The sequence below is a fragment of the Tachypleus tridentatus genome, chromosome 8 (genome assembly GCF_004210375.1).
Source record: "Tachypleus tridentatus isolate NWPU-2018 chromosome 8, ASM421037v1, whole genome shotgun sequence".
Classification (NCBI taxonomy): Eukaryota; Metazoa; Arthropoda; class Merostomata; order Xiphosura; family Limulidae; genus Tachypleus; species Tachypleus tridentatus.
Window position 1 is genome coordinate 82,519,544 of NC_134832.1, and position 19,840 is coordinate 82,539,383.

General features: G+C 34.0%; 1 protein-coding gene across 50 annotated transcripts in view; it reads left to right on the forward strand.

Annotated features, from left to right (window-relative positions):
- Positions 1–19,840, forward strand: part of LOC143222798 (CUGBP Elav-like family member 2) — a 316,460-nt gene that overhangs the window by 151,960 nt on the left and 144,660 nt on the right. For all 50 annotated transcript variants that reach the window (XM_076449788.1, XM_076449785.1, XM_076449803.1 and 47 more), the window contains one exon: positions 11,970–12,052. In XM_076449788.1, the coding sequence (XP_076305903.1) occupies positions 11,970–12,052 (83 nt within the window). The remainder of the gene's footprint in view (positions 1–11,969; positions 12,053–19,840) is intronic.

A 19,840-nucleotide genomic window follows, 5' to 3' on the forward strand; every position in this document is an offset into this window, starting at 1 on the left:
TAGGAGGGATGTAATTTGTATCATCACTATATAATAGCACAGTCAAAAATTAACATATAGCAATGTATATAACTATTCAATTACAATTGAGTTTAACCTATTGTTGTCTGTTAACATTCTACTACACTGTGTGCTTATGCTATTAATTGGGAATATTATGTAAATTTCATCTCTGCTGTCTTGTTTGCATTCTTTAAAGGATTAATATTAGCCATCCCTCTGTTTATTTTTTCTTTTTGACAAGTTTTTCTTTACTTGTATGTTTAGACTTATGCTGGCTCTAGATACATACTGTTTGCAGTTTCTAAACATTTTCATTATTGTAGCTGCTGGTTCTTTCTCGCCATGTTAGACTGCTTCGGTGTTAACATGCGCTTGCTTGCTTCTTGTCTGTTTACCTTTTGCGGTATTGGCTCAAAATATTTATTGAACTAGAGTCTTCTCAAGTCTTATTTATCTTGGCGTTTGTTGTGTTCCTGTTGCCAGTGCAGACCCTTGGTCCAGCTTGAAGGGTTTAAAGTTTTGTTGTTGTTTTTCCTAAAAGGTGTAGGATACAACAGATGGTTGCAAAGTTATATTTCATGCAGTAATTTTTACTTTAAGCGAAAAACATTTCTCACATTAATGTTTTGGGAAATACTGTCTCACCATGAAGGCAGTCATCCTGTGATTGTAATGACACAGCTTTCTACCCATCGTTTAGGTTCTCGTTCCTTCGACACGCAGCTTTTACGACTATATTTTCTGTGTCCTGACCTTTACCTGTGAGTGAGTCATTTTACACTTTGTTTAGTAGGTGGCATTGGTTTTCTTATGATTGAAGCATTTCAGGCCAGTAGAAGATTAGTTCAACGCGCGTGTCTTTGCCCATTTAGCTTTTGCCGCCTGTCGCTTGCCAACGAGATTATCATGCTTATGACAGCACCGTGCATCTAATGGAGAACTGGACCCATGATATGAGAACCCTGGAAGGGGAGAGAGTGATTAATCCAGCTTAATCAGCATGTCAACCAGTGCCACACGCTAGAAGATCATTATAGTAGAGTTGAGACTGTGGTTTGCTCCACCACTTTTTTCCACGAGAACAAGGAGAAGCTCTTAAAGCATTGCCAACTGTACATTATAGAACAGCGTTAGGCTGCAAGTCAGAATTAATTCGATTAGCTAGACTTACCGGCTTTTAAATGTCCACTTTCATGTGCTGTTAGGCATAGTGAGAGGCATTTAGAGAAGTGGCATACAAAGGACTTTCGTTTAAAAAGGTAGTAGTAAAATATTTTTGACTAAAGCCTATTCTGTGAATAGTTTGGTCAGTTTTGAACATAGGTTGAAAACAAACACACATTATACACGTTTTGTGTATACGATAAACAGGAGCTACTATTTGGGTAAGATTGAGATCACATAGTATTTGGCTCTAGATTTGACGTTTGATTCACGCGTCAGCACATGATGAGATATCCAAAATGTGGCACAACTGCCACTCGAAGCTTCATGAGCGATGTGACAGAAAACAAAGTTATTCTTTTCCATGGCAATTCATTTTAGTTTTATTTTTTTATGTTCAGAGATAAGAATGGAAAGTAACAGAGCTTAAGGACCCAGGCACCATTATATTACCTAATTTAAATTAGAAATATTTAGTACCGTTTGTCTGCAGGTATGTGGAAACATTAGTAAATGTTACCAGCTTATTCTTCTTGGGACTAACCTGTATATCAAAACACATAACCTCTCTTATTTTAGCCAAATTTACGACCCTAATTTTTTTAGCACAATTTATATGAACACGTAACATAGTTACACGAACAGTGATGAACTTGTTTTTTGCTTGTTCTTTTTTCTTCTAATACAAACGTAAACTTGGTTAACTTTGAACGTAAAAATCATGTTTATGTTAAATCCAGATATGAAGTGAGGTTAGCTTTCTTTCTTCCTTTATGATGAGCTGGAAGGTAACTGAATAATATTGCTGCAATCTAGTCGATTCTCTAATTCCGAATTACCAATTACCACTTTCTATAAAACAAGTCGTTTGTATTTTGTTTAATTTCCGTTGATAAAAAGTGTGAATGAAACCAATATATTTAAAACCTGTAGGTGTGCTAATCTTGGAAAATGATACAATTCGCTACCAAAACGTTTTGCATGAATTTAACAGTTTTTGTTTTATATTATGGTTTTAATTGTATGTAGGTTTAATCAATTAAAAAGTCACCTTTTCTCACGACCGTCATGCTTGTTTTGTGTGTATGAATTTATTCTCTGGTATTCTTGTTTTGCTAAAGTAATCACAATTGTTTGTAACGTGCAGCATCTATAATGGTTTAAAATTTGTCTTTATTAGTATTTTATTTAGACTTTGCACAGGCTTATTCCATTATTTTGCTAGTTATGAAAATAGACTGTACAGCCAGAAATTAAAATGAAACTTTTTTTTTTAAAGTTTGTATTAAAATCAGATATGACAAAGCACTTTGCTTTTAAACTATAATTGTTACATTTTAAATGGTCTTCCAGACTACCTAACTTTGGAATTCTGGTGTGATTTCTGAAGCTCAAAAGAAGAGCAACATTTCATATTATAAATAGCTTTTTCTCTATCTCAGACTGAACTGAATATGGCGTGCGCAGAAATATCCACGTATGTGTATAATCCAATTGCTCGACTTGCCGCATTACACGCAGATTGATAGCTTGTGGTCTTTTATGATGAAACGTTCATCTATTTTCTCTGCTTCTACATACATTATTTGTAATAGTTCCTTGCGTGGTCTAGTGATAGGCAAGCGGATATCTGGGGCAGTCGAGACCTGCAAGACGGATGAGAGAAAAGACTGCCGCATATTTTACTTATAATTTAGCCAACTTTGGTTTACGATGACTGGTGGTTGTGTACGAAACTTAGTAATTATGGTGGTTGCTTAAGAATACAAATAAAAGCTCTGTGGAAACTAGTTTTATTACTAGCGGGTAAAGACAGATGGCTGAAGTTCCTTATTTCTCATGTAGACACAACTTCAGAACTAAAATATGAAAATTGCATGCTTTGTTAGATCGACCTGACTGAATAGAACTTATGGTAGACAGACATTTTTAAGTATTTATAGATCATTTTGATTCTATATTGATTCACTTTGTACAGAATGTAATACGTTAATATGCGGTTACAGATGTTGTCTGCATGCCTGAATTACATTTGTTATCCTACATGAAGCAGCTTAAGCTGTGAGGATAACTTCAATAATTACCTTGTAAGAAATCAAATTACGTATATAAACATGTTTCGGATTAATACTTGTATTAAAACTCGTTGAATCTAAGACATTAAAGGATGGAATTAAACATTTGTTTGTGGAAGTGATGATATTTGGTCATTTCTTTTGTAAAAAAAATCATTGTATGTTGTTTGTTGTATCGAAGGCTCGTTCGCTAGAATCATCATTCTTGCCTTTTGATATACAACAGTGTGACAGCGTTTCTTAACCCGTTAAGGATGTGTGAAATTGTAACGAATATACTTTGAAAATATATAATTTACAAGTGGTGTTTTTACACTAAAGCTGTGTAGTGGGTCGTGTCTCTTATGAAATCTTAAGAAATGTTTCCCTAGTCATGAAAGGTTGAAAACTACTGTCGTATGAGATACATGCGGTGAAAACTTAATGTTGTTTGTGTGAGACTAGGTATATTACTGTTATCAAGAGTGTAAGCGTAATAATTGTCTGTATAGAGATTTGGTACTTCATTTTGTTACATAAATATCTATTGCTTCTAAGTAAGTCTGTAGCCTTTTAACTTAGTGAAAATCGTGCTTCGATATACCTGTATTGAACACAGCATAGATAGCCCACTGTGTACGTTTATGCTTTAGAACAAACAAATATAAAGACAATGCTTCATCGTGATGTCTGTAAAGACCGGGTGCTACATGGTGTTCCATATTAATTTCTCGGACGCACCTGTATATACATTCATTGTTAGAAGTACGTGAGAAATAAGACAGAGTGAATTCATCATATTTAATATGCTAGTGATTAAGGTTTTAAAGATTACTTCTTTTTAATTAGGTGTGGAATTTCTTAACTTCCATTTTGTTACGTTTGATTCATATTAGAATAACGTTATTGCATGTATTTCGGCGACTGCGTTTAACAACACATGCTCGAAATATTTTGCTTGGTCAGTATCGTGGTGAATTCGATCATGGCTGAAACAGCGTTATTAAGGAGGTTAACCATTAAAACTTAGTGAAATTTTTGGTTTCGTAGAGTGTGTGCGTTTTGTTTTAGTAACGATCGCTGGTGTAAGTCTTTCAAAACTAGCTATAAAATATCTTACCATTGATTCAATGGTTATTGTGGTTTGTAGTTGGCTCTTCGTATCAAGTTAACTTCCAGGCTGTCTTGAAATGGGCAATAACATTTTTGTGTACTAATGGAGTCGTGGCTTGTGTTTGTTACTCTGTAGCTTAACTTAATTGCTTGGTTGTCAAGTTCGTGTATTACTCACTGTTGGTTATTATAATTTATTGTTTTATTACCGGTAATAGCCTACTGTATGAAATAATTCATCAGTGTATGAGCTTTATTAGCTACGTACAAGTACGTGGTCCTAACTGTTAAGAAAAACGGCATTATGACACTTTTGCATAGACAAGGACTCGGTCATAGTTGAGTGGTTTTTGTGGGCTGTGTCGGGTCAGATCAATACGAGTCACTGTTAGGGGACAATACTAGTATGAAACCACACTTCACTCCTTCAGGATATAAGTCTGTTTCACTTTTTTCTGCATAGTAACTATAGTTTAATTGAACTTCTGATTTACCTACGCATATCGTTTTAATAGTTTGTTTGACAATTTGAAATCATAGCTGTAATCAGAATCATACAAAATACCTTGTACATTCTAGACCAGCGAATCAAAAGGTGTTTGAAACGCGCTACTAGATAGTCAGTTCAACGTATCTTGTTACAGCCACATACGTAGAGTTGTACGCCCTTTTCCTGTTAATGACTCGTCACCCATTTCAAGCACGACGCTGTTTAACGCCACCAGAAGCAGCTATTCAAAAAGAAGCGAAGGAATAAGTAATTAAGACTGCCTATTTAATTAAATATACACAGTTCAGTGATGTAGAATTAGCATATAAAAAGTTCCCTCTGCGCATCGTGCTTTTCATGCTGTTCATTTTTGACTAGTGTTTGGTGAGATCCATAAAGTTATTACTCACTTGAAAGTGATGTTTTTTGTTGTTGGGCTTCGTGGATTAACTGCTCAGAATTTACAATTGACGATGTACTTTTTTTTTTTTATCCAGTCTAGTCAGAAGCGGTTCTTATGTAGTAGGATGTTTATATCTACGTTGTTACAAGTTATATAACGACTAAAAACCCTCTCTTCACAACGTAATGCCGTGTCATTATTTGATTATTATGAATATACTATTTCACTGTCACATGAAATAATATAAAAAATGGTTTCAACTTTGCAAAGAATGAAATTAAAAAAAAATTAAACGAATAGAGAAAGAGATTGCCTATGTTTACACATATACCCGCCTGTTTCCTGTGGCTTTTTTATATGGGGTAGCTCAATAAATAAGCCATTTTTTAGCTGTATAAAATGTTAATTTAAAAAAATAACTTTTTTATTTTCTGATTTCACAAATGAAGGTTTATCGTTCGGTTTCGTACTTCTCGTATGGCATTTTCTTAGGCGAGAGGAAGCCGTTTTGTTGGTTAAAATTAAAAATAAATGGAGCATAGGACACAACAATTGGTTTGTACATATGTATTATAATATATATGTTAGGGTGCGTCAGCGGATAAAGGATAAAAATTAAAATGTCCCAATTTTTTTTGCTCAGTTGTGCCACTGCATGAGAAAAGAACATAGACAAAGTTTCATTTCAATCGCGAAGTATTTAGGGATCGCGCATCCCTCGCAAAGTTCACTATTTTCCTTAAATTTACCCTACATTACATTGTTAATGGTAATTAAATTATTTAAAGAAATTATTTAATATTTATTGATTATACAATTAGCAAAAACATAAAAACTTGAAAGAAAAATTTATTTCATTGAAGTTTTATCTTGCCTGCCCCCTTCGCATTATGTTCGCCGATGTTCTTCTGCCACCCGAATCATATACTGAAATTGATCTTCGTTCTTGGTGCGGCCCTTTGCCGTAAACCGTTGAATTAAAGCTACTCCTCTTTCAGCTGCGTCATTTGTCACAAAAAGTTTCTTTACTCTTTCCTTTCCTTGTTTGTACTCTTTGGAGGCGCTCCATTCTTTCGGTGGTAATGATAAAAATGCGCTACTAATATCCAGATGGTAGAAAATTTTCTTCGTTGCCGAGGTAAAAAAATCTGGAAGTTTTCTGGAAACAGCATTGCTTGCAGCATCAACTGTTAAACGTAGAGTTGTCCTAGGAGATCCTTTCACGGTATTCATATTTGAGACCATCTTGAGTTTGTCGCTATTCGTTACACCGTCATCAAAGAGCGCAATCCCAACTGCAACCTCAGATAAATACCATAAATGCCGATTCATTGCCTTTGTACCAACTTCCTTACTCATATGATTTTCATGCAATGCAAGTTCCTTGAGTAGTGTAAGGTCCCTTCGAGCTGCCACGGAAGCATCCTTAGCTGTAAACCATGAGAGCAAGTAATGTTTAGTTATAAAGACACACAAATCGCCAAGTTTGATGCAGAAATGTGCGTCAAATGAAACACGAGATGAAGCAGGCCGTGGTTGCAGTCTACCAAACTCCTCTTGGAACATCCAAATATTTAGAGAATATATTGCTCGAGCCATCCATCGTGCACGATGTACAGCACCAGAAGTACGGAAAGAAACTGAAGAACGTCCGTGTGGAAGAGATCCAAGAAAAATGACAGCTAATTCCAAGAGCTCTTTATAATCGTCCCGTGGTTGATGAGGTTGAAGGAGATTCTGACAACATTGAATAATATCATCCTTCTAAGGCTGTATTCGGAGTGGCATTGCTTCTACTGCTGTTATGTACTTAGTTTTATTAATTTTAGGCCAACAATCTCTAAAGTTTAAAAACAAAGTAATATCTGGACTTTTTGATGTCTCTATCACAAGAGTAGAGAATACAGCGCTCAGAAGAATCTCCAAAATGTGATGTCTACAGGCAAGGTGCAAGAGCTCACGTTCAAGTAACATTTCAATCCTCAGACAGACGCCAGATTTGGATCCTGTATTGGTCGCCGTGGTGTCAAAGCAAAGCGATTTAATTCTGTCTTTTACATTCCATTCTACTAAAACTGATCCGATCTCAGAAGCTACTGAATTTGCATCCCCACTATCAATTTTGGGCACTGAAAGAATCTTCTCTACACCTTTACCTGAAACTAAAATTGCCAAACGTTCGATCTTCTCTCTGCCAACCAAGTCAGGCATCAGCTTACCATCCCAATGTAATGTCAAAGGAACGTTTGAAGAAAAACTTTCCTTCAATTCAGCTGCTAGAAGAGTACGGTTAGTAATTCGTTTCCTCCTTATGGAACTTGGGCTAATGGCAAGATCCTCGATATTATGTCCAATATGAGCTGCAAAAGGAAGCAAAATTTGCGCGGCTTTTCGGTCACTGATCTGGGTTCTATCTAAAGCCAAAGCTAGCCTTTCACTAATGCCAACTTTTCGTTTGGTTCCGGAAGCACGTTGTTATTTTGTGCGCATTGCGCAACCCCTAAATATTAATGTATTGGATTGATTTTTTACGCTAGCATATTTTTTTCATTGAATGGAATCAAATTATAAGCGAGCGACTGAGTGTCACAACTTTTTGTTTTTTGACGCACCCTAATATATATAGTACATGGACATTGCCCTGAAAAGGGTCGTAGTAATTCAGCTCACTCTGACCCAAAAAGCAGCAACTAACACCATCAAACACTGTATGACCACACAAGTACAGGAAGGAGGAAGAGTACCTAGTATACGAACATGTTTTTTACTTAAGAACCATACTGTATGAGTAACTGGGATTACTGTTCTGTTTGTTGTTTTTTTATTGTGTACCTTGCAGAAAATGGTCGACAGTGAAGGATCGTAAAGAGGTTATTTTAATTATAATACTATATTTTTTAGGCACATCAAAAGTACACATGTGCATAGAACACAATTTGAAAAATATTTACACTTAAAACTAATTTAGGAAAATTTCGTGTAGTAATAAATAATATTCCTTATGATAAAGTTTAATATATGGAACCCTGGACAGCAAAGCGAATAGTTAATATAAGTAGTAAAACGGGAGATTTGTTTAAAATTATGGTTTGGTGAAATTTGTTTTAACTGTTTGTTTGCTCAGACCATAACAGCATAATGAGTTTTCCACTGTAAGCTCTCTTCTGTAAGTGTTAAGTTAGAAAGAAAAACTAGCTACTGTAAAATGATCTTGATTTGTTCATGTGTTGAGTTGGTCAGCAGTAGAATAAATATAGATTATACGTGAGTAAGGTTTTGGAATAAATACTTGCGTTTTTATATGTAGATTATGTGTCAGTAAGGTTTGGGATAAAGAAATGCGTTTTTACATGTAGTTCTTTTTTTCTGATCGCTCAGGATATAAAGAAATATCAACGTATACTTCACTCTTTAATATTACAATGAATAGTTAACTTTTGAGCAACGTAGCACGTTATAAGTTGTTAATAGAATATTTTCATCCCCTTGTGCTTACGTCCAGCTTTGTGACATTTCTCACTTTCCCTGACTACCAGCAGCTTTTGCTCTCCGTTAGCGCATTAAAATCCTGGCTTCATTATCTGACAAGATAAGTTTTTTAATGTTAGATGATACTTATAGTTCTAACACTAAGAAATTAGAGTTCTAAATGTAATAGTTTAACATTGTTACCTTTGAAGTGAGGATTTCCATGTGTGACGTAACATTGAGGTTTAACAGAACTTAAGATTCTATTGTTGCACATTGTTATGACGCAACTTAGAAGAAAAAGTATAAAGTTGTTTATATTGTTGCTTTGAATAAATAAACATAAATACGATACAATTCTTTTTCTCTTTAGAAATTGCAATTTTAAGAGTTAGTCACAGCTATTTCAGTATGGTGCAGTGATGGGTGTCAGTAAAGGTCTTAAATGACCCATATCGCATTTGAGTGAAATGTAGAGAAATGTAGTGACAAACATGGCACATCGCATCGAACGCCTTTTAACCTCTGTGTGTGTGTGAAAGTTAAGTTACAAGCTCTTTATAAGCTCACAGTGCTAGATGAAGGCATTTACGTCATCATGTTTTGTTATGTTGACAAAATGAGCAAACAAAATGTGTTGCTTTTCGTCTTCAATTTCTTTCAGTCTGATTAGCATTTCAAAGGTACTTTATACCATTGTCGTTATTTTTGTACGTAACTTTCGTCAGTACAAACAAATGGCACTGGACCCCTGTTTCATTTACACAACTAAAGGTCATCTCCACAGGTTTTAAATTTTCGAAGTGTAGGCAATACCAAAAAAACTAATGTATGTTCAATTTCCTTGCAAGTCTTTCTTCTCGTACTGTATAGAGGGTTTATTCAATTCTAGTTATGCTGCACTTGGTACGACAAAATAGTTTTTAAGCACATTACTATCAATGTAATGTATACGATACTTTTTGCTTTTGTGAATAACATATAATGTGTTCAAGATTACTTATAGCTGTTGATATCTAATTTCCCTCCCATGTTATTGTTTTGTAATATGGTGGCAATTTTAAGCCTTAAGAGTAACCGCACCCATCATTTAGAGGGGTACAGATCTTTCAAACTTTGAGAAGAGAGTATTCAGATTATAGTGATTTTAACTTTTCCAAAAACACGTACTTTTCAAAATGGAATATCTGTGAGCCCCTTATCTCTAATGTGATTTGTAAAAATGTTGTAGCTTAAAAACTTGTTCAAGTCTCTATTGAGTTACTGAACACATACTAACCATGTAACGTTTAGAGCGATTCTGCTGAAGCCTTGGTGATTGTCTCCTATTGCATTTAATGTTCCTTGTTTAACGATCTGAAGACTGTAGTAGTTGTGGTTGAAATTGTATCACCTAACTGAGAGAGTGTGTATGAGAAAGTTAAGAGTGAGGAACATATTTTCCAATATTTAATTTTCGTCGTAATAATATGCTTCTATATTTTCATTTGTCATTCATCAGTCAAATTTAATTTGCCCTTACAGTTTTTATTAATTAACGAATAATATGTTGGATATTTTTTAATCAACTCAAATTTAAATCAAGGTGTTATCTTTCAATTTTTATCTAGTTTTCAACAGAAAAATGAGCTCTCCCTTCTAAGAAACCTTTTCAAAGAGAAACAATAAATTACTGTCTTGTCAATAAATGTTCATCAAAGTGTTTTGTACTTAACCGTTAGTTTTTCTCACCCTTAGCCAAGAACTAATAAATTAGGAAATTGATGTAATAGGTTACTCGTTTAATTAATATTTATCAAAACTTGTAGGAGAAATTGAAAATAGAAATGAAGTAGTAACTAAATTGTATACTCAAATTAAATGCACATTATTCAAAAACGAATAGTTTACCACCCAACCTTTGAACAGTTCGACTAAATCACTTTCGTAATATTGGATACGTCTCAATGTTTCTAGAGCTAGGAAATTTGAAATAATAATTTCATCCCGTTATGTGATTGTTACATTATTTTGTTCATAGAAGACGTGCTTCCATGGTATTGATCCATTTACTCTTGGACCAAGGTTGCTTTGCGATAACAGGCACTGGAATCAATTTATTGCCTTATTTAGGCTTAAGACTGAAACATTTTATATAAAGAAGGGTTAAAATTGATAAAAAAAAAACAACTGAAAATGTATGAGCCCGTAATATTGTATTGGTAATGGTTGTTTAATATTAATTTTTGTTTCAGATAAAAATCAAAACTTATCTTCGTGTGTACTAACAAATCTTCAAACGATACCGCGTTCCTATACTATTTAGCGAAATATATATTTTTTTCTATTTCGCGAAATAATTTTGATAGGAAGTTTTAACAAATTTTATCACTTATGATTTTTGACAAAAGTCGACTTTTGTCATTACGAAGTTTTATTTAAATGGTTGTATAATATTAAGTTATTTTATTTTGAAATATTTAACTTCTGAAATCTAAAATTTCAGATGAATCGTTAAATGTAAGTGTTCATGATTTTGATTTTCTGGGTAGTGTCTGATTTGTTGTTTTGAAATTTCTAAATTAGATATTCGTTGAAAATACTGATTATTTTATTTTTAAGCTTAAGTATTGACATCATGTAAAAAAGAAAAACCACGAGGTTAATTTTGTTTTTAACTTGGGATATGAATAACATTAAGCACGTTAATTATTGTGTTTTTGAACATTTTATGTTACCACATCTGTCGTGTATGTTAACTCAAATTGAATTTTGTTTCTGTTCTTAGTGAATAAATATTTCGTAGATCTTGTGCTGCCTTTCTTTGTTCGGGCCTGTTGTTATGTTGGTTCTGTGATATGGTTATTATGACGTGAACCTTTTGCAAACGTAGGGGAAGAATGTCGATTGGTTGTTCGACTCTAATTTTACTTAAAGTGCGATGTGAAGAAACGTGAGATATTTTTATAATGTGATTATGTGATACTTTATTAGTTAGTTGTAAAAAAATATCAGGTTTTGTATGTTTTTATTTTAGGCGTTAGGGCAGCAAGCTTCGTAAACTTATCACAGAACACGATTATATGAAGTTTTAAAAACTATCAAAAATTTGCGGTCAAAATTAGTAAAATTTCTTTTGTTGTTATTATTAATATTACTTAAATACGTAGCAGATTTAAATTTTACTTAGTTTGTGGTGCACATGTAGCAATTTCTCAAAAAGGCTTTCAACTGATGGAGTCGCTACAGACCATAGGGATTGATGGCTGAATTTCTTCGTGTTTCTATTTTTCAGGTTGCTGCTTTGTCACGTTTTATACCCGGAAGGCGGCGCTGGAAGCTCAGAATGCCCTACACAACATTAAAACATTACCTGGGGTAAGTGAAAGATGGTTTGGTTATTCCTTCATACGTATTTTCCAGGTAAAGTAGTTCCAGTAGATGGTGCATGCGTACAGAATACAAAGATGGTGAAACAAATAATAAATAAGTTTCTTTCCATAGCCCTACAATAATCAGTGCACAAATTATCATTTAAACAACTCGTATATGAAATACAACCAGGTTTTGAAACTCACACACATACGATGCTCTTTTTTTTCTAGAGTTAGGTGTCTCTTGTCAAAATATAAATTTAATAGACTTAAGTTTTGTTTTTTTAATCTTCTTACATTCTTGTATAAGCATATAATTGGAAGCCTTATAGGGAGTCTAATAAAACGTATTTGTCCACATGGGACAATTTGATCAGCTAGAATCTCCATTTTCCAGCTGCATCAAATAATATCAGTATCCAAATGTAAAACAATCTCATTTGTATTCAACTCACCTGGTGTACAGAAATTGCACATTCATAGGAAATATCGTTATCACGTTAATGAAACATTAGGACTGTAGTAGCATTATTACATTAAATGTAATGTATTTGTATTATGAAATTGCTTTAAAAATCTAAACAAAATTTACGATTGTCCGGCAACTGCACAGACTTCATTATATAATATTATAAACTTCTTATACAACATTTACTTTTCTGGCTTATAAACGACTACCAGTTTTAATTTTATACTGTAAACAATAGTTGAAATAAATAGATAGCACTTCATGTGTGCATTGTACATGAGCGGCGAAACATCGTAGAAACATATACGAGTTGTGGATATCATCACTAACTGTTCAAAACATTAACAAACTGAATTACATCATGTATGTTAGCAGGGACGTAAATATTGTGAACGGTGCACAAAGTACACTACCGTATTGGAATTTCCTTTGATAAATAAATTGGTTGTATTATATGTATAAGAAAAGTTGCGAGTTTAACATTGCACACATGCTTGTGCATGTCTGTATATACACTTAGTGACTATTTTATTAGGTACGTCCGCTCTTTAACGCAAATAGCCAAACAGCGAATCAGTAGCTGCAACTCAATATATAAAGCATGCAGACATGATCAAAAAGTTCAGTTGTTCGACCAGACATTAAAATAGACAAGATGCGTGATCCAAACGGCTTTAACCATGGAATGATTGTTGGTGCTAGACGTGGTGGTTGCAGTAACTCGCAAACTGCTGACCTTCCGGGCTTTCGACGTACTACGGTTTCTGGTTTACAGAGAATGGTGCGAACAACGAAAAACATCTAGTGAGCGGTAGTTCTGTGGGCGAAAAAAACACCTTATTAATGAGAGAGGTCAGAGAAGAATGGCCAGGTTCGTTCAAGCTGACAGGAAGGCCACAAATACTCAAATAACCACTATTTATTACAGTGGTGTGCAAAAGGGGTATCTCTGAACGCATAACTCGTCGAATCTTGAAGCTGATGGGCTACAACAGTAGACCACCACACCGGGTTCCACTTCTGTCAGTTAAGACAGGAAGATAAGGCCACAGTGGGAACGGGCCCACCAAAAGTGAAGAGTTGAAGATTTTTTAAAAAAAAGTCTATCCAATCTCGATTTCTGCTGCGACATGCAGATGGTAGGCACAGAATTTGGCGTAAACAGCATGAATCCATGGATTCATCCTGCCTTATGTCAACGATACAGTCTGGTGGTGTAATGGTGCATGGAATGTTTTCTTGGCACACATTAATGCTAATTGAGCATCATTTGTATGACACAGCGTACCTGAGCATTGGTGTTGACCATGTGCATCCTTTTATTATGGCCACAGTCTACTCGTTTTCAATGGCTACTTCCAACAGGATAATGCGCCACGTCACAAAGCACGCATCATTTCAAAGTGGTTCCACGAACATGACAGTGACTTCAGTGTATTCCAATGGTCTGTACAGTCCCCAAATTTCAATCCAAAAGAGCACCTTTGAGATGAGGAGAAACGGGAGGCTGGCATCATGAATGTGATCGACAGCTCTGCAGGAACTGCGTAATGCTATCGAGTTAGCATTAGCATGGACCAAAATCCCTAAGGAATGTTTCCAGCACCTTATTGAATCTATGCCGCGAGGAATTCAGGCTGTTCTGGAGGCAAAAGGGGGTCTTGCCGGGTACTAGATGGGTGTACCTAATAAAAGTAGCCACTGAATGTATGTGTTCATGTATTTCCGTGAACACACACACACACACAGACATTAAGGCCTGTAATAAACAGTCTTCACTCGAGGCCTACACAACAGAGGAGGGTTGGAAGAAGTAGTTTTTCGTGTGATATATCCACCACAGACACAGGTTTTTGAAATTTCATATCAGACATTGATCTTGGGACGCTCTTATATTGGCAGAAGGACACCCAACCCAGATTATCGTGATTGAAGACCTTGTCAGGGATACTTTGATTATGAAAGTTCTATCAGTTTTACATTTTGATACTTTTGAAGTAATAAACAGGTGAAGCACATTTTAGTCCAGTTAAGGCTACGCTGTCGCGCACTTCTCTTATACTTAGCTTATACTTCCATACATGTATGGCGTTTGAAAAGAAAGCTTCGAACAAAATTTAATGACAGATTGTTTAAGAATTCATTCTTCCAATCTTGTATATACGAAAAAACCTAGTATCTGTGAAGATTTTTTTTCTTGCTTAAAGACTAGGGGTTTTCATTGAAAACTCGACACTGAAATGTATTTTTGATATTTACGCGCACAACTCTCCAAGCTTGAGCGCCATTGTTATGACAAACTCTGAGCAAGTTTATGCTACAGGCTACCTTTTGTCGTGATGTGAAATTTTCTTTGAAAATGAGTCGAAGTGAAGAAGACAAATCAGAAACTGATCCTCGTTACCCGGGAAGGACTACTGGACAAACCAGGGTAAGAGATGCTATTACTTGTGTTCCGTTGGAGTAGCTTATTGTTGTTATATTTAACCTTAAGATAATGTGGTAGCTTCTCCTGTGATAAAGTATTAGAATTAAAAGTTTTATTTTAATGTTTCCAAAGAGCTAGCTAGTTGTTCATTTTTACATTATATTTGTGAAACTTTGTAACATTAGCAGTGCCATTTTACTCCTTGACTTGGTAAGTTTCTTTTTGTAAATATTTGTTTAAAAAACCCTGAATTATAATAACATTGCTGATCAATCTTGTACCATATTACCACTACCTTGTAACACTAAATGAAGTGTCTTCCACTATAAAATATTTGTAGAAAATTCTTCGCTGTCCCATTTGATTGTCCTCTTATTTTATTACTAGTCTAAGATTTACACCTAGAATGATTAATTCATGATAAGGTTAGTAAATACACACTTCACAACTATAATTAAATTTAACATATAAAAAAGAATCTACATTAGATTGCTTGTGTTGCTGGTGGATGTTTTAACAAGAATATGTTGCATATGTTTAGTTAAAACTCGTAATATGTAATAAGGATTTTTAAAGGAAAGGAATAATAAGAAAAAAACTAGCACATGTTTAGTTACCAATACTATGAACAGTATTTAAAATGTGTTCTTGTAGCAATTCTGTTTGTGTAAAAAATATCGAATATATTTTTGTACACGAAAATAATATTAAAAATTAGTTACTCAAATCAATAACCAGTTAAAGAAATCAAAGTCTGGTGATATAAAGTTTGTGCATTACTTTAACTGCTTATTGATTTGAATCACTAATTTTTAACATATTTTATTTATAAAAATGCCAAAAATGCATTCGCATTCTCTTACAAACAACCAATGAGCAGGTGTAATACGTTTTCTTAATTTCATAGTCAATCAAAGAGAAAGAGGTGTAAAAAATTTATTTCAGTATATTTTTTCACTTTTAATTGGACGTTGTTAGAGAGAGGATATCACTTAAGAGATTTATGAAAAGACTTGTTAGATTTATTAAATGATTCGTTAATATTTAAAGTATTTCCGTTATTTTCCTGTTGTAACTAAGTTAATTCGTTTACAAATTATTTGTTGTTGAAATTGCTTAAAATCTGTAACTTTGTAAAAGAAAGCTAAGTTTACGCAATTACAGTTTTTCCAACTTGTATATAAAAGCTGACTAGAAGTATCAAGTACAAACATAAGTTCGTGTTCACATGTGAAACACACCATACCACGTAAGTGAAAATATTTGAGACGTAACCCCGTCTACTCGTATTGCACAAAGACATTAATGCAATCTATATGTAATTTTTAAGATTTTGTGCTTCTTTCTATATATGCAACTTACATAAGTATTAAATGCATATATGATGTTTTACCTGTAACATTTATCCTAATAGGATCAAATGTATGAATAAATAAATCACAGTTCATCCGGGAATTGAAAGGAAACTATCTATTAGGTTGAGGAATAATTCGTGAGCGTTTTTAAATAATTTCATTCAAGCATTACATGCAAGACTATACAATACTTCAATGCATGAACACATTACACCCAAAACATTTATTATGATACTTTATTTCATGTAATACCTAGGTATATAGTATGCATTGTTTTAAACGAAATTGCAAGAAATTAAATGCGAAAAGCAGATGGTGTCGAAAACGCTCGATTTTGTCCACTTGACATTCCATTTAATGAGCTGGAAATGAAAGCAAAAATTAAAGACATATGAAGATCAAACACACCATCTATTAGAGCAAAAAATTATCTACCAAATGACATGAAATATTTTGCGAAAGCGTTTCATTTATGAATATATTTTTTTAACTTGAAAAAACGCTCACGAATTATTCCTCAACCCAATATTTCCATTTGGGATTGATTCATGTCTCGCATCTGTCTGTGGGTTCTGAATGTTTTTAAGATGTAGAGGATTTATTTTGTTATACTGAATTATTTTACACTAGTAGGAATATCATATGTTGACTACAACCTCAACAAACTTGTGTAAATAGGTGGTGATTATACATATCTTCGTTGGTTTATTGGTATGTCTCCCTGTAACATTTAGGTCAGTACACTCTATAACGTATTTGAGAAGTTATGATTATTATAGTATATGAAATATACTTTTCGCCAAATTTATTCTCTACAGAAAATATCGAAATGTATTTAAAAGGGAGAAATAGGGACGAACAATGTGCTTTATAACTAATGTATAAGCTGCGTTAAAATAGTAAGGTTTTAGCAAAGACATAACGGTATAGGTAGGGTAAAGTAGGCTTAGAGGCTTAAAATTGAACATGAATAAGGGAGTTCAATTATTCATCTCTCACAGCTGTATGTTGATAAGTCTCTTTGAGAAATATATTATTCTTACAGTGGGTTTAAAACGAGAACAGAAATGAAAGCGGGAAGGAGAGATGATTAGTTACGGGGATTTGTTATTGTCTGAACAGTACTAGATGGGCACAAGATTTCAGCCTAGAGTAGTTTGTATGGGAATTGAATCATAATGTGGCTATTATAGATTTCTAGCAAAATAAAAGATAAGAAAGTTTGTTTTAGGTTTACAAATGGGTGTCATCATAATTTCTGGTCTAAGATTTGTTTAGTTTTACAACTTGCACTTTATTATCTCGCAAATGGCGATAGTTCGAGCCTCCTGATGCGTGTAAAGCACATATATATGTATTAAGGTGTGTGTGTGTGGGGGCGTCAATGCAAGTTCCAAGTATGCTGCTTTTTCTAACGACTAATGACGGTAATCTGTCGTTGTCTGTTTGATGTAAATACAAGCGTAGTGAGAAGCATCTCCTTACCATGAGCACTACGGCTAAGGTGAGATTAGTGGTTAGATGTGAAGTACATATCTGGAATGTCAATATTCTTAGATATTGTTCTCTGACAGATAAACGACATTTTTTGTGCGCTTCTTTCATAGTGTCGGTAGAGGGAGCTACTGTATCGGAACGCATATCATCCTGTATTATCAGTTCCTTTAATAATAGTGGAATGGATTAGTTTATCGATGGTATATGTATGCTTGGTACTCTACTGTTTTAGCATAAAACAATTCTCTTTTCGTGTAATGAACATAGCAGTTGTTAACTTCTATTCTAACAACACGAATAAAAAGTGAACTTCTGTACTCATTACGCCCTCTTTGTGGGAAAGTGTTTTATACAGACATCGTAACATGCAGGTAATTACATCAAATCCTTACATACCATGACGTGCTCCGCGCCAGATGTCGCCCATCTCAATGACTTCAATTTGTGGACATCCATATTTAAGTATAGTAAATCGAACAGCTGGCTCCGTTATATCGTAGATTCTTGCCTCAAACTCGTCAACATCTGCATGTAATCTACGTTGGATGAAACTTTAAGTCTGCGTTTAACCGTCGTGTAAACGCTTCAACAGCTGTTTTAAGCCAATATATTTAGAGGGAAAAACGACAACTTACATTCACAAGTCAAGAATTAGAAAGGTTGAAAAATGGTATTCGGGTTTTAGAACAGATTTGTTTAATACGTATGTGCTAGTGTTATTGTTCACAGTCTTTATGTTTAAATTGATTAACAGGGTGGACACTTCAATTATATGGACACACCCAGCGTAAGGTAAGTGTATAAATTTGAAGAAATATTATATTCTTTTCTCTCTCTTTTTTCTATATACAACAGTATTTTCTATATAATCAGTTATGCAACTTCGTATGTCAGATGAGAGTTATATCGACGTCAAAAACAACAGTGGCAAGTGTTTATCAGTGTACTCTAATAATATGTGGATGTTTATTATTAAGGTCTATTTCTACGTATTACATGCTGAATATATTAAATGTTACCAAATTTTTTGTACTCGTGAGCACTTTTAGTTCACATCTCTGAAATAAGACATACCTTAAGATTCCTGCCTTACTTCCAACTATTCAAATTTGCTTATATTAAAACAAGTCAGTGAAGACCAACACTAAAAATTCGATGTGTCTTTCCCAAAGAACCTTCAACAAGTGGATGAAAACATTATTATTGTTCCTTGTACAAAATGTCCTTCTTGTTACAACTATAGAAAAATTTAGAGAGATTATGTGGTTGTTGAATGAAAGTTTATTTTGGATAAAATAAGGTGCAGCTTAATGTTCAGAGCTGAAATTAACTTCTGAATTTCATATGACCCTTTTTCATTATTAACAAGTATTTTCTAAGGTTTTTCCTTCGACATTAGGACAGTTTTTCAATCATCTTAATGCTCTGATATCACAGTATTATAGCTTTACCAATGAAACTCAAGGAAGACCAGTATTCTTGTAATTAATTTTTTAAACAAATGAATATTAGACTAAAGTTTTCACTTACTGATGCGAATATCAATTCCCTTGTATTTTATCAACGATTTCTTGTTCGTGGTATTGTGTAAACAAGTTTTGATGAGTAGATCACCACTTACTCATGATAGATTGAGAGAAATTCGTATTCTCTTCTTTTCCTTCGATACTTCGTTGTATGTACCTAGGAATCTTGGCAAAGAAGGAAGGAATTAAACTAAGTCTATACGATTCTGCTTTCTTGGAATAACCATTATCAATTTATCATCCACTTGCATGAAACGAAAATGTTTTAAGATTTAAAATTACTTTAAGATAGTTCCCAGAAAGCTGCGTTGAGCGTCATATCTGTTAATTAAATTTTCGTCTAAATTCGAGGGATACTTGTATATTTGTCTCCATTGTGGAGGCAGGCTCCACATTTTGTGTTGAAATTATATATATACGTGTGTGTGTATACACATGTACCTTCTGTATTTCATAATATATCTATATGTCAAGGTTTAAATAGATTGAAGTTAAAAATTTTCTAAAATAAAGGTCA